The 24,178-nt window shown below is 34.3% G+C and overlaps 1 protein-coding gene across 1 annotated transcript in view; it reads right to left on the minus strand.

Moving 5' to 3' along the window:
- The window catches only part of LOC126979364 (methenyltetrahydrofolate synthase domain-containing protein), a 41,856-nt gene extending 24,202 nt beyond the window's left edge, over positions 1–17,654 (minus strand). Inside the window, exons 1-2 of the mRNA XM_050828605.1 lie at positions 17,466–17,654; positions 12,299–12,521 (exon numbers count right to left, since the gene is read on the minus strand). Of these exons, the coding sequence (XP_050684562.1) occupies positions 12,299–12,521; positions 17,466–17,505 (263 nt within the window). The 5' untranslated portion in view covers positions 17,506–17,654. The remainder of the gene's footprint in view (positions 1–12,298; positions 12,522–17,465) is intronic.
- Positions 17,655–24,178: the final 6,524 nt, after the last annotated feature.

Raw genomic sequence — 24,178 nt, forward strand, 5'->3', positions numbered from 1 at the left:
ACATTGTAATATAAACTTATATAATTTTCGTAACAACCAAAAATATTTTTAAATTTTGTGTAGGTATATTATGCAATTGGTTATGTGAAGCGAAGCGAACCTGTGATATACCTAACAACTTTTAAAGCGAGATTCTACCTATCGGACGCAAGTTTGGTACATCGTCGGCTCCGACGACGATATCGGTATGCGTTACGGCAGGTCTGTCTCACTCTCCCCGCGTAGGTATTGAAATCTAAAGGACAATTGGGAAAAATTGAGGTTTACAGTTACCTCAATTTTCAACAATGCACGCACGCTAACACAAAGTGACTTACATATCGCGAGTGTAAGACAGCTTGTCACGCACACTAAAGTAATAAGCCTAGCCTGTTTTCATCGGTTGTCTCTATCTACTAACTTACTGGTGTACTTCAGACATTTGATTATTTTTGATAAATTGCTTCGCATAAATTCTAATTCAAATGTTTTGTGGAATGATAAAGCTGTAAAAGTAGTAGCAATGAGTTCCTTGCGACTTCTTCTCATTAAAAAAAGCGATTCACTCGATTGTAAGAAACGTGCAGTCTTTGATAGATTGACTGATGATGGCTATTGTCTTGTAAAATAAAAAATATCTGATACGTTTTAAGCAGCTGTTCGAAATTCGAAATACACAGCTTTGCAGCACGTGGAAGAAAGTTCCTTGAAAACCCTACCGTGCAATTATAGGACACACCGCACACTAGGAGAATTTTAGTTTTATTCAATTAAAAAACTTACGTCAAACCGTATTAATTCTCATAAAATCAATTTTGAAAAACAAATGTTTGTCTATAAAATGAGTGAAAATGTTTTTAGAGGAATCATTAACATTATCATTGCCGAACAAACGTCCCGAAATACATGCAGAGTTCAACAAACTATCAACACATTTGGCACATAAAAACCCCGCACAATTTACAGCCATTAGATACATAGACATTAAACGTAACTATTTTATATAAGAACCAATATTTCTCTGCAATCCGTCAATAAACTTTTTTGTTATTGATGACATACTTACTTACATTTACTGCAGGCAGTCGTTGTGACAGGACGTGTATATATTATTATAGTGTTATAAAATAGTTTTACTTTTATCTCAAACATCCTAACTAAAGAACTTAATTTCGAGTGCGTACTGCAATAACCGTGTTTCGTTGTGCTACCTAAAGTGCTTATTAATCAACCATTAGAGTAAAAGAAACGCAGTTAAAATCTGGCACCGACGCATCTACCTGAGAGATTATAAAGGTGCGTATTAAGTACTTAGCGGGGTGATAAGCGGGGCGATAAAAAACTTATCAAAAAAAAATGAGTGTCTCTAATTCTCCTACTAAAAAGTTATCAGAGAAGATGATATCAACGGGAAATAACAGCAGTTCCCAACCTGATCTGTCTAAGCTTCTATTAGACGTAGCTGAACCGGTATCAAGAAATGTCTCATTGCGAAAAAGAAAAGCACCTGATAATGACTTTTTTAGCCAACTCAACACATTTAAGAAAGAAGTTCTAGATATACTAAAAGAATCTAGCAGACGTCATAACGAGAGTATCACTACAATAAGTGAGAATACTACCTCCATCCGAGAACAGTTACAGGACATCAAAACCACAACAGAACACCTACTCACTGAAAATAAGAAATTAAAATCGGAAATGGTAACATTAAAAAATACAGTAAAGCTCAACGAAGAAAAAATTTCTGAACTACAAACTGAAATCTCAGAAATAAAGACGTGCTTTCAAACAAACTTACAATTGCAATCTCCAGTAGTAAGTTCTTATAACGATGTAATAACGGAAATTCAAGAACGTGTAGAGCGAAGTAAAAATGTAGTAATATTTGGTATCCCCGAACAGCACCTGGAAAGCCGGGAAGCAAGACAAGAGGTCGATAGGTCTAAGGTAGACGAAATCTTAAAATGTATTTGCCCTGATTATTTACCAAATGTCAAGAAAATCCTACGTCTTGGAAAATATAATAATAAAAAAGGACGACCGTTAAAAGTATGTTTTACATCAGAAGAAACGGCTAAATTAATACTACGTAACAAAAACTCTATCAACTTAGAAGGAGTCCGAATCTATTCCGATCAAACTCCGCAACAGATAAAATACTTAACAGAACTTAAAAATAAACTCAAAATACGACAGGAGAATGGTGAAGAGCACCTAACTATTAAATATATCAAAGGAAATCCAAAAATTATTAAACAAGCATCAAAAAACTAAATAAAGACCAAGAATCAACAGATCTAGATATCAATACATACGAAATAACTAATAATTATGCCGACGTCACAATCACAAACAAAACATTAAAATTTCTATACGCAAACGCTCGAAGCTTAGTAAAGCCTGGTCAACACGATGAACTTAGATGTATCATAGAAAGTTTTAAAGCAACATTGAATGTTGTCATTATAACTGAAACATGGATTAAAAATGAACTAGACGCTCAGAGACTTAACTTACCAGGTTACAATCATTACTATAACCATAGAACTACAAGTGTAGGAGGTGGTGTGTCAATATACGTGCACAAAAATTTAAAACAGGAATTTCTAGATGATGAATGTGAAGACTTCAACCACTTTCTATGGATTCATTTGAAAAATCTCTCTCTAGACATTGGGGTCATATATAAACAACCTTCCTCAAATGTGAAAAAGTTTTTGGAGACGTATAGTAACCAACTTTCGCGAAGAAGAAGAGCATTAGTTTTTGGAGACCTAAATCTAAATCTACTCAGTAAAGAAAACTCCATCAAAGAATATAAGATAGTACTAAAGGAAAATGGTATGAGAGTATTGAATAAAATTGACAAAGATCACTGCACACGCAAAACAGAAACCACTGCAACGTTATTAGATCATGTGTGTACCAGCTTAAAAAATAACACTTTCCATATGGCTCTCATCGAAAGTTCTTTTTCAGATCACAAACAAATTTATCTAGAAGTAAAGAGAGTCAAACCTGAAGCAAATAAACGAGTACAGTATGAAGCCGTTAATTATAAACAATTATTTTTCACATTAAAAGACATGACTGAGACTAATCTGTATAAAGACTTTAACTTATTAGAGTCTACTCTATTAAAAGCAATATCACAAAACAAGGCAACGAAAATTAAAGTTCAAAATCAACCCCAGAAAGATTGGATTAACAAGGATTTGATTGCTTCTATAAACAAAAGAAATATTCTCTGGCATCAATTAAAGCGTTCTCCTGAAGACAAAGAACTAAAACAAAATTTCTTGCAGGAAAGGAGCTCGGTACATGTTGCTATACAAACTACGAAAAATCAGTACTACTATGACGCTTTCAATAAGTGTGAGAAAAATCCATTAAAAATGTGGCAACTTATAAATAATTTAGCACATAATAAAATAAAAAAAAACCTAATAACACCTGCAAAACTAGATACTCCTTCAGGCCAAATTACAGAAAGTAAAGATATTTGCGAATATTTTAATATATTTTTTTTTCTAATATTGGAGCTGAACTAGCTGGCCAAATTCCTCAAAAATATCATACAACTCAAAAGATTTTAACGGCTGATAATACTTTACAAAATGACTCAGCCCTACATAAACTGAAACTTGCCACTGTAAACGAGGTAGAAAAAATAATAAATAATTTGGACTCAAACACAAGTTCTGGTATAGACAAAATTACAACTAAAACCATAAAATGCGTTAAATCTTTAATAGTAGAAAGTCTCACTCATTGTATAAATAAGTGCTTTACTGACGGCCATTTCCCCGATTCTTTAAAAATAGCCAAAGTGAGTCCATTACATAAGGCAGGAAGTAAAACCAATCCGAACAACTACAGACCAATATCAGTACTACCTATATTATCAAAAATATTTGAAAGAATTTTACATAATCGTTTAAACGAGTACCTTTCATCTAAAAATTTCTTATTTAAAAAACAATATGGTTTCCGGCCTAAATCAAATACTCTTACTGCGGCAATGGATTTAATAACATCATTAAAACTCAGCATAGATCAGAAACATATAATTCTTGGTATATTCATCGATTTAAAAAAGGCGTTTGACACTGTTAGCCATGAAAAACTTTTAACTAAATTAAAATCCATAGGAATAACTGGATCGGCCTATGAAATCTTTCAGTCATACCTCTCAAATCGATACCAAATAACGAAATTAGGAGATACCCAGAGCAGTCCACAATTAGTAACTTATGGCGTTCCACAAGGTTCAATTATTGGACCGTTATTATTTTTAATTTACATAAATGATATTCATGAAATCGGTTTGCAAGGAGATATAACATTATACGCTGATGACACAAGTTTATTCTACACGGGTCGATCAATAAATACCATAGTAAAAAAAGCACAACATGACCTTGATCTTCTACATGAATGGTTGCAAACAAATTTACTAACCATAAATACAAGCAAAACAAATTATATTATATTCGCTGCAAAAAATAAAGAAATTGGTCATTACAACCCATTGACTATAAACAGTCAAGTTATTAACAATGTTAACAAAGAGAAATACTTGGGATTAATTCTTGATCCTCAATTAAAGTGGAAACCGCATATAGAAAGTGTGCGGAGCAAACTTACATCCCTAACAGGAGCATTTCGTGGAATGGCCCGATGCCTCCCAAAAAAGGTGCGGTATTTAATATATAATTCCATGATAAAGCCACATATAGAATATTTAGTGGAAATTTGGGGAACGGCGGAAAAAACTAACTTAAAAAGCTTACAAATAAGTCAAAATAAAATTATTAAAACTTTGTTTCGATACAACTACCTAACTCCTACTGTTCAAATATATCGGGAAACAAAATTAATGAATTTAAATCAAATATATAAATATAACACATGTATTCTCATAAGAAAAATTTTAACTAAGGATTTACATACACAAATTACATTCACAAAAAGAATAAACATTCAAAAAATTCTAACAAGACAAGCCCTCAATATTTGCTTAATAAAACCTAGAACAAAATATGGAACAAGAAATATAATGTACGAAGGGGCAAAATTGTATAACAACCTCCCAAAAGATATTAAAGAATTACAGTCATTAAATGTTTTTAAAAAAACGTTAAAACACCACATTTTGAAGGATTTCTCATAACTTATTTTATTAGACCGCTTCCGGCTATGACCATGAACGAGACCTTAATAAACAAATACCCTCATAGCTGTAATTATAATAAATAATAAAATAGTGTAGGTATTTTATTCATTACTGTAAACATTTATTTTATACTTTACCCACCTATTTCGTTATTAATGTATCTACCTAATTAGTATTTATTGTAACTCTGTGTAATTATTGTAACTTTAAATATAACGTCTTAAATTGTGTATAGTATATAACGATTTGCCGCTCAATATATGTATCATGTTAGTTTAAGTATCTCAGTAAGTGAATTTGTATTCTTTTTGAGATAATAAATATTCTGAAATCAATACTGCTGGCTGGTGGAAAAAAATCGATTATGTTTTGTATTTTTCATAAAATTTGATGAAAGGGAATTTGTTTGAATTTAAGTGCGTTTTTATTGCTACGATTAGTCTTGATTTTATAAAATTATAACCAACCATTTAAATGAAGCTAGCGAGAAAATTGAATTGTTAGATATTCTTTACGTCATGGAGCGACGTCATTTGACGGCAAATGAAGTGCAAAGAGCTGTAGGGATGTTCAAGCGGGAAGTAATCAATTTCAGGTTTCTCGGCATTTTGGCATTCATAGAAGTGTTATTTGTCGTCATTGGCAGCGCTTCAATAATACAAGGGAACCCGCTGAACAGCATTCAGGCCGTAAAAGGAGTACAACCACTCAGCAAGACCGGTACATACAACTGACTGCAAGACGACAGCCGATGTTAACCGCTCGAGGGATAAGTTTGAGGCTACAAAATTCTATGGTATGGGCAGGTATTATGAAGAACAGGCGAACTGAGCTCGTTTTTGTAAATGGAAACATGAACGCTGAAAATTACGTTGAGGATATTCTCAGACCTTATGTGCATCCATTTGCACAAACCTTTGGCTCCGATTTTACGTAAATGCATGACAATGCGCGTTCACATACAGCTCGGCGAACCAGTCAATACTTCGCAAAGGAGACCGTCCGGGTATTGCCCTGCCCTGCACAATCGCCAGACTTCAACCCCATCGAGCACGCATGGGACATGCTCCAGAAATGAAGGACTTGGACGGAGTGACAACAACCCAACAGCTGAAGGATTTGCTACAATTCCAATGCGAATACCGCAAGATGACATAAACAGTCTCATTAATTTAATGAATTATCGTTGCCGACAAGTTCTGAATAGTAGAGGAGGCCATACTTTGTATTAAATTATCCTATTCTTTCACAATAAATTCATTTTCTTTAGAGATTTCATTTTGTTAAAAATAATATTTAGTTGGTTATGTACCTTACTCTCTGCAGTATATTCTAATATTGTTAATTTCTGTTATTAAAAGAACTTATAAAAACAACAGCTTTTATTTTTACATCATAGGACCCTAAAAATATTATTTTAAAAATAAAATACAACGTTATAATGTGAAAAACCATCCTAAAATTTAAATTAGTACATGTTGCTTAGACTTTTTTAATGTGTGTTTCTGTTGCTCTGTGTCGCTACAATAGTACCTACTGCCAAAAAAAAATACTTTACCTAACTCAGATTCTTTCATTGATTTTAAGGGCTCCGATTCGTCATGTCTGTCTGTCCGTCCGTATGTCACTATAAGAAATATACTGTTAAAACTTGGTATTCTGGGAACCGCATTAAGATTTTCTTCCAAAAATATAATAAATATAATATAATAATAAAAATAAAATTTTCATTTCAAGTATCATCATATTTGTAGCATATAAAAACCATAAAGGGGGTTCCCCATACTTAGAATTGAAACTCAATTTTTTTTCATCAAACCCATACCTGTTATCTATGGATAGGTCTTTAAAAATTATATCGAGACAAAGTGGTAAAATGTTGTTAAAATAGGTAAAATAAATAAATCGTTGTTTATTTTTTAATAGTAATAATATCCTAGTGATGCTTGTTTTGCACACCGTAACAAAGCGACGATGTGACGTCATCGACGTCAGCTCCAGAGATAATGTAACCGCGTAGTAATAGTAAGTATTAAATTAGTTTTATTCACATCAATTTGGCCCATTAACAAGGAACTATCAACAGTCTCTGCGCGTTAAAATTATAACAGTGCCTTGTCAATATTCCATCCTATTATATAACTAACCGTTGCCGCCCGCATCGCTGGACGAATTTTAAAAGGAAATAAATAAATGAATAAAAAAAAAATAACTAGGACAAATTTTGCATCGAACGATGGTAGTTTCATGTCGACACGATCAGTGGTTTAGGCTCGAATGAGCCTCAAACAAAGAAGATTTCTTTATACTATACCCTAGAAATTTGAAATACCTTGCGAGTGTGAAATGTAGTTTTTTTGCGCCATAGATGTCCATATCTTTTTTTTACGTTCACTTAGAAGTTTGATTATTTTCAGAGCTTACTCTACACCTGAGTAAGTGTATTGTTTTGATTTCAACGCGGTATCAATACCATTGGATCCCAGGATGACGAGTTCCCGAGGATCTTGCCGGATAGGCGGACGGACGGACGGAAGGATAACAAAGTGATCAAAAAGGGTAACGTTTTTTCCTTTTAAGGAACAGAACCCAAAATAAGTGCGAGCTAAATACGAACGCTTTTGTACAGTAGTACAATATATAACACTGCACTTTTAAAATACTATTTTAAATGACAAATTTTCTTAAATGTGCATGGCGGCCATTTCTAATTGTAAAGCTGTGTCTAGATAGACTATGACAGCTGTGAACACGTCGAAAAAAATAGCGGCGAGTTGTTAACGTCTATTTTCAGCTACGCACGCACACTAATACAAAGTAAAATACGTATCGCGTGTGTAAGACATAGCTTGTCACGCACACTAAAGTAATAAACCTGGCCTGTTTTCATGCGTTGCCTAACAGCAAGAGGATCTATCTTGACTTATAAAATACTAAATCTAAGGCTGTAAACTATTATGGTTTGAGATAGTCCGCTGATAAACAAAGGAGTTTGGTTGTTATAAAAAAAATAAGCTAAATATGTCACTCCAATTCTATGGTTTTAACCAACTAATAATTCCTCAACTGGTATAATAAATAAATATTTTTAAAATAGTCAATTAAGGTCTATCGAAATGCCTAGTATTTCGTTTGTAAATCCTCTCCTCACCGCAGTACAGAAATAACAGTATGATAGCATTATATTCATGATACGAGTTTTTAGTAAGTCGGGTGACGTAATAGAATAGTTTAACACATCTAAATATACACGTAAACTAGTGAAATGTTTGACCGGATTCTATCCAGTCTTTGAGTATTCAACGCATCAAAAACTTCTGAAAATGTTGTATACAAATAATCTATTGAAAATTTGAGCCCTATTGAGTAACAATAATATTATTAACATCTGATTAATTAACACTCTTTCACAAATTATCTTGCCCCAAACTAGGCATAGCCTGTACTATGGGTACAAGACAACGATATATTTAATACTTAGTATTTTCTTTGATTAACGCGAGTTACATTTTTTTTTATTTTAGACAACCCTACGTTTCAACACTAAACAACTAAAATAAAAATGTAACTTTTACGCAAAAATCTAATGTAAAAACAGTTACAATAACACGCGTTTTAAACCTTTAAAAGTGTTTTATTTAAATACAATATACTTACTTAAACATACATAAATACAAATAAACATCCATAACTCGGAAACAAACATTCATATTCATCATAATATAAATGATTTCACCTACCGGGATTCGAACCCGGGACCTCTAGCTCAGTAGGCAGGGTCACTAACCTCTGGGATATTATTGTTGGACACGTGGAAGACTGAGTGAAGAAAGAATGAATTATCAAATATAAGGCATGTATGTGTGTGTGGGCAAGTCGGTCGCGGGAGACCTAGTGGAATATTCGTCGAATAAATTGGAGACCTATTGAAGAAAGGAAAGGTCCGAAGCACCCGGATCCGGAGAGCATGTATGAAAAGAGTAATGAATGTGGAGGAAGCGCGTGAGGTTTGTAGGGATAGAACATTCTGCTGTCTCTGCTTACCCCCACGGGAAGAAGGTAAGTGTAAAACAGGGTATTTTAATTATAAACTAACAATCTGGGAACCGCGTTCTAATCTTTGTGTTTTATGAATTATAACAAATAGGAAATTCCCAAGGAACAATATAATAAGCATATAGGCTACGGCAGCGCAAGCGAATAAACAATGCACTTCGGGAGTGACTTTTCTTTTATTATGGCTTGTGCTATTAATTAAAACTATATACTAAAAAAAAAATTAAAGAAATAAATATTATGACTGTTCATTGTCCAGTACATTTAAGAAAATTTAATATACGTCCACAAAAAACGTCACCTTTTGCTCTTAGTAGTGATTTTCATTATTATAACACTAGAAATAAGGGGATTGCTTGTAACTAATTCTAGTAGGCTTCATAGGATACATAATAGCTTTAAGGGTAAATGTAACGCCGCTTCTTCTCTCTCTCAGAGCGCCATTTGTTTCCGAAGCGGTAGTAGTATCTAGTATATTAGGAATGACATCAAAAAGAATTCTAAAGGAATCAATTTTGAGAAAATAAATGCCTTTTATTAAAGTTAATTTATTTTTTCATTAACGTATTTTTTATGTACTGGGCGTCCCACGGCTATGCCACATGGAGGGGAAGTACATTAAATATGTAACGTTTTACTGAAAAAAGACTATTCTAATTTAAAAAACAAACTAACTGATAGAACCGGAAATCAAACATGATTCTGTCAGTTCTATAGCCTTACGGCAGTGTCAGATTTTCGATTTTCTGAACTGAAAGTTTACATCATATTATATGTTAAAATTCACGGTCTTACTTTTATTTCTGCCTTACATTTTGCTACATAACATAGCATCAGCATAGGATATGGATAAAGCTACATGGTATTTTTTTACTCGTGTAGCGGGTTCAATTCAAGGTTCAATAAGGCGATTATTTAAAAATCTATGAAAGCAGTTTAAATTGTTTTTTAAATTAAAATAATGTCTTCTTTCATGAAATGTTACATCTACAATATTAAAGGTACTCATGTGGCATATGGCTCGTGGGACGCCCTGTAATATATTATATAGTATCATTACTATATTATATTACCGTGGGAGGCTCCTTTGCACAGGATGCCGGCTAGAATATGGGTACCACAACGGCGCCTATTTCTGCCGTGAAGCAGTAATGTGTAAGCATTACTGTGTTTCGGTCTGAAGGGCGCCGTAGCTAGTAAAATTACTGGGCAAATGAGGCTTAACATCTTATGTCTCAAGGTGACGAGCGCAATTGTAGTGCCGCTCAGAATTTTTGGGTTTTTTGAGAATCCTGAGCGGCACTGCATTGTAATGGGCATGGCATATCAATTACCATCAGCTGAACGTCCTGCTCGTCTCCTCCCTTATTATCATAAAAAAAAAAACCTAGACTAGGTAAGTGTGTGAATGACAATAGTTTAGCAACATCTATGCTGATATTATATAAACGGAAAACCTTTTAAGTAGCTTTTTAATTGCTAAAATACTATAATATATTTTTTTATATGATAATAAGGGACGAGACGAGCAGGACGTTCAGCTGATGGTAATTGATACGCCATGCCCATTACAATGCAGTGCCGCTCAGGATTCTCAAAAAACCCAAAAATTCTGAGCGGCACTACAATCGCGCTCGTCACCTTGAGACATAAGATGATAAGCCTCATTTGCTCAGTAATTTCACTAGCTACGGCGCCCTTCAGACCGAAACACAGTAACGCTTACACATTACTGCTTCACGGCGGAAATAGACGCCGTTATGGTACCCATAATCTAGCCGGCTTCCTGTGCACAGGAGCATCCCACTGGTAGGTGTGTGAATGACATATTATTAGATTTCTTATGAACAGACACAAAAATTTGAGTACGCTTTCGTTTAATCTGTATTCTTAAAATATGGTTTAATAAGCTTACTCTGTGGTGTTTTGGTTTTATACTCTATGTAACCAGTCGGTAGAAATAGCTGTTCGATATGGGACACAAAACAGTTGATGCGGGAACACAGCGTGTGCACCCATTCGTGACCAGCTAGTTAGCGTTGATATAATATGACACGGAAATTACGTGATCGAAATAAACTATGAATTAATTATAAGTTGCATGTATTCGTTGCTCGATTGGTGTAAAGAATCACTCACATACTTTCAGCTAAAGAGTAACGGATGACAGACCGAAACAAACAGATAATTATGAGATAATTTAAAAAATGGATTCTTAGCATATAAAAATTTGTAACCTTTAAAAATTGTCTGTTTGCGTTGTACATTATATATAAAATGTTGACACTGATATTGCTAAAGCGATTGAATGCAATTGTATAACGGCCGTTTCCAATATCCTATCTATCATTAGTTTAACTTACTAGAGGTAGACGAATCTATCCTTTTACGCTTACTTAATAACCTCAATAACCTATCGACATAAAACAGTGGACTATAACTATATTGGACATAACTATGAATAGATAACATCTTATAAAAAAGGGGGGGGATGTATATGTAACTGAAACGTGCAGTCATTGATAGATTGACAGATGACGGCTATAATCTTGTAAAAAAAAGGGATATAGCCGAAATCCACTACGTTTTAAGTAAATGTTCGCTTTCAAACTTAGCCGGATTATACTTCGTCGCTTTAATTGTAATTACTATTTCAAACTTATGTCCAATTTCAATGTTTACGTAAATTGGACCTGTATAAATACCACTAGACAGGCTGTTCCTTATTTGACAGCAAATTTTTTGTGCCTATTTGAAGCGCCACTCGCGAGCGTTCAGAGAACTAAATTTTACGTATAATACAAATGGCTGCGAAGGAACGTACAATACTCTGAAGTATTTTTGCATTTTGAATTAATTTCGTTCGTTTTCCGTGTTATTTATACTTCAAGAATTTTCCCACCATCTCTCGGTGTTTGCTGAGGTTGTCATCACTAGTTTTAGTACCGCAGACTCTTCATGGCCAACAGCGCCAAAATGCCGAATATCAAACAGGCACAAAAGCACTTTGACAGCCGCCAGTCCAGTGGTATATAGTAGAGGTCAGTGTGATTTACATTCTCTTTACATGTTAACTATACGTACCTGACAGGCTCCTGCGGTTTGTCCGGGTTGACTTTGACAGTTTTGGCATTTTTGAACACGTCGAGTTCCGCCAGCTTGGCAGCGGCTTCCTGCGCGCCCTTGAAGTTCGGGATGCGGTTGTACACCGGCCTCGGAAACATAGCCAGACCATTGGTCTCCAAATGGCGCCATACCTTGAGGCGGAACGATTGCTTCGTCACTTCTTCCGGTATCGGGTTATTTGCTGAAACAAAAGTAGTAGTTAGACGTTACACATCTGTACTAAATGGAAATATATATTTTAAGCAATAACCCTCACTTCTGGTATAAATTACACAAATTAAATTTGAAAACAAAATGTATGAACGATGCGGGACTCGAGCCCGCGATCTCTACCGTTCCGTGCCAGCGCTGTTCCACTGAGCTAGCCGTCTTTGTTCAACTCTCAGGTTGGGGCTCCATCTACAGTATCTACTTTACAGTCGTTAACCTACTCAACCCCAATATTTGCATAGGAAATTGACTTGAGATGTCGCTCTTTCAAATCTAAATATAATTATTGTTTAATTCTTTATTTCTTAAACTACAATCTTAAAAAATGCTATAGGCTATGATAATAGATGACTCGATTCTTATGTATTTCTACTAATGTTTGATTATTTTATTATTTCTTTAGGTAAACATTGATTTGTATACGTTTATTAGGCACTACCCGCTTTATGTATTTATTTATTTTTTTCTATTTTCCCCACAAGACATACAACGCCTAGTATAAAATATAAATTACATTGGTATTACGAAGTAAACGATTAGTATTAAACATTATTATACATGCACAGAGTCATTGTGTACAACTTGTAGAAATAATTCTACCTGCACTGTTCGACGTAGGCCTCCTATTTTTGCCGCGAGCCAACGGTACTCTAGAATCAACCTACTGTTATGTTCCGGTTTGGAAGCCGGTGTAGTGGGGAACATCACTAAGTTTCTCAAATCACTTGAGACTATATGGGCGTATATATTATAATATTTTTTATGGTAGAGGAGGACAAACGAGCGCACGGGTCACCTGATGTTCAGTCATCACTACCACCGCTTCGGAAGAAAACATCGCGCTGGGAGACACGACGCAAGAACCAATGGGAGACTTCTTTGCGCAGGATGACTGCTATTTGGTCCGTCGTGTAATATCGTTTTTCAGGCGTCAAGCAGTATTGTGTTTTGGTCACTGACCTGTATAAAAACCACTGGGCAGGCTGTTCCATATGTTTGACAGCAATTTTTTTTGAACCTATTTGAAGCGCCACTCGCGAGCGTCCCGAGAACTAATTTTGACGTGTAATACAAATTGCTGCGAAGGAACGTACAATACTTTGAAGTATTTTTTCATTTTGAATTAATTTCGTTTGTTTTCCATGTTATTTATACTTCAAGAATCAACGTAATAAAGTACACAATTTTTTTGTAAATAGTTTCCCACCATCTATCGATGTTTGCTGAGGTTGTCATCACTAGTTTTAGTACCGCAGACTATATAGCCAACAGCGCCAAAATGGCGAATATCAAACAGGCACAAAACCACTTTGACAGCCGCCAGTCCAGTGGTAACTGTTAGTGGTCAGTGGTTTCAGTGGCGTTGATACATGCCAGTGACCTTGCTCACAGGGCGAGGGTAGGTGATTATCTATGTTTATGTGGTGATTATCTATGTTTATGTGGTAATTATCTATGTTTTTCTTATAATATAATTATTATAAGAAAAACGCTTATAACTAGAGTGAATTTTCGGAAATCAAAGTCAGGCCTTAAAAGTTGCCATACCTAGTGAAATGACTGGGTAAGTGTGACTTAACATCTTTTGTCTCAAAGTGATGAGTGTAACTGCAATCAGGAATCCTGAGCAGCACTGCATTATACTGGGCAGGGCAGGCACTTGCCATCAAGTAATAAAAATATAGAAATTCTACCTGCCTTTTATTTTTACTATTACTATAAAATACCATAATACATACAATGCGGCACATAAGGAACTGCTGTGAGACAATCACAATCTAGTCCCAGTTTGTCTGATAGATTAGATAACCTGCAGTTGAGTTATTCATTCACAAGTCTTATTAGAATAAAAACCTTTAAAATTTATTGGCTAAGGTTTAATTATAAAAGTGCATCAACTGATCTTTATGGAGCCTACTAACAATGATTATTATTGCTTGTCAGCACCATGTGGCGGGTCGTTTCCTTCCCTGAAATATGTTAGAGGGATTTATAATTTACACTGAACCAAATAATAATTACGATTTTTTTTAATAATTTGTAATTATTATTTTAATAAATTCTTACGCGCTACCGGTATAAAGTACTAAAGACCTTGGGCAATGTGTGGTTCATAAGGACTTCCGTGTTCCTGATTACCTGGGAATCCCAAAAATCAAAGAAGAAATAGAAAGGTCTTCTGAGGTCTATAAACAAAGACTTGACAGACATAAGAGTCATCTGGCTATAAATCTTATAAATACAAAATATTCCACATTTTGGCTGAAAAGATCTCAAGTAGCTACCTAAAGACAATTTGAAGTGCCTAATAATTAAGAGTTGACACATCACTGAATGATCTACAAATCTGATTAAGACTGCTGAAGCTGATTGCAGATATAAAGAAAATCCACATTTTGTGAATCAACAAGGTACTCAAATTCATTGGCACATAGCAATGATTAAAAAGTAATGAGGGTAGACCGAAAAGTGAGCCTTTTAAGACCACTGACATACAGCCTGCTAACAGACAAGACGGGCAACAAATAGTAAGTAGTAGTAATAGGGTTCCTGTTGCTTACACTTACAGTAAGAAATTCATGCATGTGCCATATAATTTAATTTAAATTATTATAATTGTATTATTTAAGCAAACAGTGTTAACAAGGTTATGACAAGTAAACCACCTGTTCATACAATTAAATTCTTTGTTAAACAATAAAATTATATGCAGTGATAGGTTTCAAGTAGGAATATTTTCTTATTTTAAAGGCACAAAGTAAAAGATATTTAAGTCTAACACATTCACCAATACTTGCATACACCATGCTTGACATGGGTACAACATCCCGTATCTGATCAAAGATTTTCTAACAACAATCTCTTTTTTTTTTATGGGAAAGGAGGACAAGCAAGCATAGGGGTCAACTGGTGTTAAATGATCACCACTGCGTACATTCTCTTGCAACACCAGAAGTATCACAGGAGTGTTGCCGGTATTAAGAAAGGTGTACACACTTTTTTTTAAGGTACCCATATATTGTATTTTCCTGGAAACACTTCACAAGGAAGCTCATTCCACAGCTTTCTAATAAGATTCTTGAACTTGTTCCCCTACGCAACATCAAGCTATCCAGCCATTCACAGAGCAATGGGTCCCCAACAATCCAAGCTGATCTTTCAGTCTGTTTGTCATTTTGATGGCCTGAATTTAAAGAAAAATGGTACTTAAGGGGCAAATTTGAGGGATGATGGCCCCATGACCAGGCTGCAGTATTCCCAAACAGAAACAACTAAGGAAACTTCAAGCTGAGAGCAAAATCTGGCATCACCAGTACTTTCCTAGACTTGTACTATGTTATTAAGTAGTACAATTCAGAAACACACTGTGATTTCTTATATTTGAAGTCCATAGGTACCTTAATATTAACACATTGAAAGAGGTTATGAGGAACACCAAAATTAAATACAAAAAAACTGATGGAGCAGTCAAATGAACATTTGAAAATAAGTTCCAGAGGCAATGTGCAGTCTGAAACTATGGAATATACTAGACCACCATGACTTAATAGAGAAATTCCTAATGATAACAATAGGTAGTAACTCAGGACTCCGATCGAACCTTTCACCATTCAGCAGCAAAGAGTAGCTGTTAGTGTCTTTCACGTTCAGGCACACTCGACCATCCCAAGTTCACCCGATGGAGTCTTTTATCTCAGAGTGTGACAGATCAGCCTAACTTGACCTATGATAATTATGTGTGGTGGCCAAAAGAGGCTTACACTTCAAAAAAATGTTTATAATTTTTTTAATCTACAACATAATCTCCAATATTATCCAGAGCATCACAAACTATTTGAGTGCATTGAAAAAGAGATTCCAAAGATTACTAACACTCAAAAAAAGCAAATTAAGACATCCAATTCTGAATAATAATTGTGATTTGAGTTTTACATCTGTTTGTGAGAATATTTTAAAATTTTAATAATTCCAATAAGGTACATACACTCTCTACTAATTGTCCTAATTCACTGGAAGATGATGTTTAATTAGGTTTATAATATGTCTTGATTAAAGGTGCTATGAATTTAAATAACACCATATACCTAGAAAAATTATCAATAAAAAAAACTTATTGAATTAGGTGTTACTTTGCGGAAATCCATAATTATACAAATGATTTAAGTTTTCTTTAGTGTTAATTCCGCCAATATTTGTTTTTAAAACAATTCGACACATGTTTCGCCTCTACATGAGGCATCCTCGGGACGTGTTGTCTCACCAAAATCTGGCATGTCGTGTTTGTGTGTCAGATTTTGGCGAAATAGAAAAGAAAGAAGAAATTAGAAAATATTGGCGGAATTAACACTAAAGAAAACTTAAATCATTTGTAAAATTATCAATACACAATGAGTAAAAATTGTGTGATATTTTTTAAGTGGGGGGTAGATTAAAAAAATCTATCAATCATGTGTCACAAGACTTGTATTTTCTTGCTGGGTATATCTCCTGTGATGATAATTTATTTTATTACAGCAAGCAAAAGCCGGTAATTAAATAATATAAAATATTTTTGCAGTAGGTGGGTTGAACAAAGTGAGTCATGCTTCACACTCCAATTATGCTACAAACAGCAATTATTACCGAGGAACCCACCCAAATCGCAGTAAATCAATGCACGAAACGGAATTTAATGGAAGTGAAATTACTACCGTGTTGAAATAAGTCGCTTAAAATTATAAAAAAGCCGTGAGTGCCCACAAAATCATTTCACGGTGTATGATGTGGGTACTACAAAATAAAAGACCACGTTTTCGGTTTCATGAAATACGTATGCCATGGCTATATGGATTTTTAATAAGCTGCAAATATTTTGTTGAAACCTGGAAAATTATGTTTTATGACAAATAAATAAATATTCCTCACTACGACTTACCGGATTCTGTAGCCGCCGTCGTTTCCTCGCCGTTCAACATGATCGGGTTTTTTCAGAGCAGGATATATCAATTATTCGGAGGGATAGATGAATAATTTAAAACAATCAATGAAATTGGATGAAATTACAAAATTCTATTTGTCGGACAGAACCGTCACACACAAAAATAGAACGCGAATATTAAAACAAATGCAAATAGCTAAACGCGACAAACGTCACATTTCTTTTTTTTTATGACATGGTAAGTATGTATTTTAAGACTTGAGACATCATCTATTAAAAGATAATATTTGTTGGTACAAATTAGACTTGAAATAGAGTCCATTCAAATCGAATAACGAAGTGTCGTTTTTACTGTTTATTTATTTTGAAATATGTTTGCTTTACTTGGAAACTTATCGTAGAATATAGTTCAGCACTTATTTCATCCATTTAAACCATAGTTATATTTTATATCTTATACAAGCGATCTCGCACTTCAATGTCAAGGATTTCTGTCGGCGCAAGTAATTTTCAATAATTTTTCATAACTTTTTGTTCGTATAATACATTACTGAGAAGGTTTTCTTTAATAGGGAACGTAGATTATCACGACATAATACAAAGAATAAAAATCTTGGAATTTATGTCAGGAATTTCCTACCTTACTCAATATATTGCTTCATAAGGTATTTGGTTTTATAAATTTTTCAGAGTATTATTAGTAAATAAAAACTAGGTTAATTTTTCTTCGCAATTTATATGAAAACACAAGACTTACCTAATCAAAGTCTACGTATATTTAATTATAGTATAATTATATGTGTTCCGCGCGGCGGTAAAAGTTCATAATGTACAATCCTACCTTCCAGTCCTACCATAATATACACATCATCTTATAACCTTATTACAAACTAACCCGGGTTTTACCACATTGTGAAGCCTGACCAACCTTTGACTACGACCCTTTTCCTAACGAACTTGTCGTAAGTGATCCACTTTTCATCACCCGTTATCAATCCCTTCAAAAACGGGTTTCTAACTCAATTCTTAGCGACAGTGGAAAGACCCCGCCGACCATCCTATGGTATCAATGTTCTGTGCCTGAACTACAGTTCAGATTGTTTTTCAGAGACTTGCACCCTAAAATGTTCATTTAATTGAGTGGCATTTCTTCTCTCATGCTCAGAACGTTTGGTCATACTCAAAAGACATGCTCGAATCCGGCTAGCTACAGGTCTATTGCCATAGCCGCTAGGCTCTCGAAAATCATGGAGAGAGGAGATCTTAGCATACTACCTAGGCCTAGAGTAATGTCAGTTGATCATCGACCGTCATGGTCGATTGGTTGGCAATCTTCTGGTGTACGGTGCTGTATGGCAATTTTAATTGCAAAACTTACAGTGAGAGCTCGTGAGACAGAGAGGTAGATATTTCTTTCACATTTCCAAAATATCAATATCATACAATAATAATTATAGTGATGATTATATATTTTGACAAAAATGTTATTATACCTAAAATTAATAGTATCGTTATTTTTCCTGTTTAAAATTATATAAATTATTAAAATAACTCAAAGAATTCCGCTGGTCCTCAACTATATTATATGTTAACGATAGAAAGAAATAAAAAAAAATCATTTATTTTTAGAGACTGAGCGTTTGGAGATTAAATAAAACAAATGCTTGAGTAGGATATAGAATGTGAGGAATATGTGGAATATATATTTTACTTTAGTTACACGACATATATACAAAATCCTTAAAACTAGTTAACCAATTACAATTGTTACTTAAAAAATATTTACAAATTTAGAAATTACACACCAATACGAAAGCTTACATTTTGACCAATAGTTAAACGTTTCATTCAATAAGAATTGAGAATAATATTATGTGTTCTATCTCGCTCTAAAACGAATGCTATCGCAGTAAAACGGCCAGCGAGCGCTTGTGTAAACTCGCGTCGATGCTCGATTAGCGGATGTCAATGAGCACCCACTCTGTCGCTCATTGATTAAAATTGAATGAATAGTGATCGACGCCGCGACGCGCTTTAGTAGAGTACGCTCGGCCTTGCTGTGAGGTTGTGTAACGCGGAGCATATGACTGGTCACGTGAGGATATCTGCGGTCTTCGAGAGAACGTGACGATGCTTGTACTTCGATGAGATGACTACTGGCTATTCTATGACTTGATGTACAGCATCATGAAATGGTTCTTTTAATATTACGGTACCTAATATTACGGTATATAAAATAATATGTTCTTTTAAGAACGAATCTTTCGGTATACGCTTATTACAGTTAATATGCACGATTTATATTTCTACGATCTATAATGCTACGAAGGTATTACGTTACAAGTTAGATATTAGTCATTTGTATTAAGGACGCGTTTACGAACCCGACAAAAATAAGATATATTTCGGTAGAGTTTGTGATGAAATGAAACTAAATAAATATATTACTTTTTTATCTCCAATTATCGGGAAATATTTTCTTTAAAATTTTGATATTTTATGTCGTAAAAACGATTATCTGTTACCTCTTCACACAAAATTGACGAAATGGGGCGTCATTCAGGATCAGTTTTCTGCTACTACCTGCATAATTTTGTCTCTTAAAAATTACGTAAGGAAAGCAGATATAATATTTTCAAAAACACGGGAAATAAATTAATGAATATGTCATAAATAGTCTCAGAAAAAAAATTAAAATGAATCGTCTAAAATTCATATATTTTTCTGATAAGCATGAACTTAAATGAGTGGTATTAAGGGTTATGTTATTTTGTCCCTCCGTACGCATTGCACAGAGAGATCTATCGAAACAACGTCAGTCCGCGCTCGGCCGCCGTCGTGGGTAGACACTGTGTTGGTTGTAAGTAGCAGCTCGTACTCGGAAAGATCGCTGTGCGAACATGAATTTATACTCTACAATATTGCCATTGATACTTTACATATTATGTACGCAGTCATATTTTCAAAAAATTGTTTCTGTATTTTTTGAAGAATTAGTGATTTATTTTCATCTCAAAATTCTTCAAGGTCTTTATTAAATCGAAATCCAAGATGGTGCCTATGAAATTTACCAACTTCTCTTCATGAGTATCATTTTCAAGGTTTTCGGGGTCAACAATAACAAATATCGGGTCAAAATCGAAGTTCAAGATGGCGCCTATGAATTTTACCAACTTCTCTTCATGGGTGTCATTTTCATGGTTTTTGGGGTCAACAATAACGAATATCGGGTCAAAATCGAAATCCAAGATGGCGCCTATGAAATTTACCAACTTCTCTTCATCGGTGTCATTTTCATGGTTTTCGGGGTCCACAATAACGAATATCGGGTCAAAATCGAAATCCAAGATGGCGCCTATGAATTTTACCAACTACTCTTCATGAGTGTTATTTTCATGGTTTTCGGGGTCAACAATAACGAATTTCGGGTCAAAATCTAATTTCAAGATGGCGGTAGATTCAATAAGAATTTTTTTTTGACATTCATAAGTGTCATTTCCGTGACCTACGTGAATAAACTGATTTTGATTTGATTTTGCGCCTATGAAATTTAAAAAAATTTCTTCATGGGTGTTATTTACATCGCCAAAATTAGAATTCTTTCATGAACTTAAATTATATAATAAAAGGCCTGTCTAACAATATCCCACATGCTAAATTAATTCTTCATTCCCTAAAAATATAGAAATATTTACGTTTCGACTTTTTACCCACAATATTTACAAAACACATTCCGTTACTAATCTAATTAAAAAATCTGAAAATTTGCTTTTGAAAGACCTATATAATGATACCTATACACATAAATGTAACGTATATCTTCCTTAATCCCGCATTATTTTCAAAAGACCAAAGGTAATATCATGTACCAAATCTGAATCTAACTTTCAAAGGCCTATCCAACGATACCCCACAAGGTATGTCTCCAGTATTTTTTTCAACTCCACTTTTAGGGGAGGTGTACTCAGGGGGGAAGCTACGTCCAAAGCACCAAACAACACAAAAAATGGCGTGCGTACAAAGAACACATGTCAGAAGTGAAACTTATTTGTGAAAACCAATATTTGAATCTCGTTTATATTAATAATTATCCTAATCTGTTCTCTAAACCAATTGTTTTTTGTCAATATTAGAAATTATTAGATGTTTTACTAATTAATCATAATTAAACCTTCTTAAACCTGCACGATACAAAGCTAGTAGGGAAGATGTTCTTCATACTCGCGGCCGCGCGCTGAACCTGCATGATACAACGCTAGTAGTGAAGTTGTTTTACTTCATAGCGGTACCGTCTGCTTCATGCTACATTCGAATTTTCTCACTCTATTGGATAAAAACGTCCTTAATTTTCGTGACACTTTATTCCTTTCATCCGTAAAAATTTTACCCTCGTGCGGGCAAAGAAGTTTCACTTCAAAAATGATCCCAAAATCGTTCTCTGCGCCCTCGAGAACCTCGGTTACGATACCCATATTGTGGAAATCATATTTTTACGCGGCGGCCATCTTGTATTTTAAAAATGATCCCAAAATCGTTCTCTTTACCCTCGAGAACCTCGGATACGATATCCATATTGTTAAAATCATAATTTTGTGCGGCGGCCATCTTGGATTTCACAAATGATCCCAAATTCGTTCTCTGTACCCTCAAGAACCTCGGATTCGGTATCAATATTGTTGAAATCATAATTTTGCGCGGCGGCCATTTTGGATTTAAAAAAAACTGCGTTTACTGCACACGACGTTATGCCACTGAATTGCCATCTAAAGTTCTAATATTTAACTACTAAACGAATACATTAAACAATTATCTAAAATACATAGGTATTAAAAAAAACAATATTCAAACTTGCTAAAGTATCAAATTCATTTGATTCCCGCAATTAACTTTAAGTTCGTGTATGTGTTTGAGCGGTGTCAGTGTAGTGGTGCGATTCGATACCTCTCTGTTTTGAGAATGCGTCCTTAATTGATGTTATTGGTTGTAGGTACAGCTACATATTCATTTTCGTCAAAATCACACTTATGAATATCAATGTTTTTAACACCACACACATCGGATAAGCTGAGTTGTAATAAGAAGAAGTGGCGAGAAACTATTTGCCATTTTTAATATATATATACTTCTAGTTTTAGAATCTTACATTATATTAATACGTACCGAAGTTTTGACTTAAGTAAGTCAAAAGTCACACAAGGGTGTAAGAAAAAGTGCTTAATCATTAAAAAAGCTCAAAAGAGTAATAGTGCACAAGATGCATCAATCCGCATACGCTGTAAATAAGTGAAAGTATTATGCGAGCAATCATTGTATTTTATTTATTTTGATATAATCTACAGCGTCATAATTTATATACGTCAGTGAAAATTGTATTAAGTGGTTTGTAAGCTATCTCACTAATAGAACATAGACGGTCTCAGTGATAAAAGAGCAGGGTAACACAAAATTTTCAGAACATGACACTATAACGAGGGGAGTTCCTCAGAGCTCTATTTTAGGGCCCCTTAATTTTATTATATATATTCCAGACATAATTAAAAAAATAAAACACTGCAATTATCAAATCTATGCTGTACAGCTATATTTTTCTTTTCCGCCACACGAAGCTCAACAGGCAATAGATATTATAAATGCTGATCTTCACGAAATATTCATGTGTTCTGAAAAAAACTCGCTGATTTTGAACCCGAATAAAACAAAATTTATGATCTTCGGCAATTGTAACGGCTTAGAGTTAATTAATGAATTCAATTTAAGACTACTCATTAATGATAAGGATATCCAACGCGTACAAGAAGCTCGCAATCTTGGGTTGATAATGGATGAATCCTTAACATTTGAGAAGCATATAAATAAAGTCATTTCCAACAGTTTTTATAGATTAAAAAATTTGTACCAAATTAGACCATTTATAACCACAAAATTGCGCATACGTCTTTGTGAGGCTCATGTACTATCCAAGTTTAACTATACCGATACAGTGTATGGTCCGAGGCTTCTTGGCAGAACAAGAAAGTCAATACAGAGAGTACAAAATGCATGTGCTCGTTTTTGCTGGGACATACCGGCAACACATTTCTCCATACCTCAAAGAAGCAAATATTTTAAATATGAATGCTCGTAGACGACTTCATTTAGCCACGCTTCTTTTTGGTATTATTAAGACAAAAACGCCAAATTATTTATACAGTAAATTGGAATGGCTAGGTCAGCGCAGCCAGTTAAATTTTGAAACAAGGTTCGCATTCAATGTCCTGTCAGTCCCACTTCATCATTCCGCCTCTTTTAGAGGAAGTTTTAGGTACCGTGCCACCAAGTGCTGGAATGATATACCACCACCGTTTCGCAATCTGAAGACTGTTGGAACTTTCCAGAAAAAAGTTAAAAATCTCATCCTTATGTCTATTTGAATTATTAAGTATCTGCTCACAATTTATGTGCATAAGTCCTACATTATAAGATATATCTTATTAATAATACATAATGGGATCGAAGTTTTAGTTTGTTTCTGCAAATATTTCTAAAATTGCTATTATTTTAATATTTATGTATGTATGTATATTTATGTAATATTCTGAACAAGTAGAACCTAATTTTTAAAATTATCATCTTTAAAAATAATATTATGGAACCTTTAATAAAACTAAATTTATTTTTTAACAATAGTAGTTACTCAATCGGTCACCTGCGGGCTGCTGAAAATCAGCGCT

This window comes from Leptidea sinapis, chromosome 3 (genome assembly GCF_905404315.1).
Source record: "Leptidea sinapis chromosome 3, ilLepSina1.1, whole genome shotgun sequence".
NCBI lineage: Eukaryota > Metazoa > Arthropoda > Insecta > Lepidoptera > Pieridae > Leptidea > Leptidea sinapis.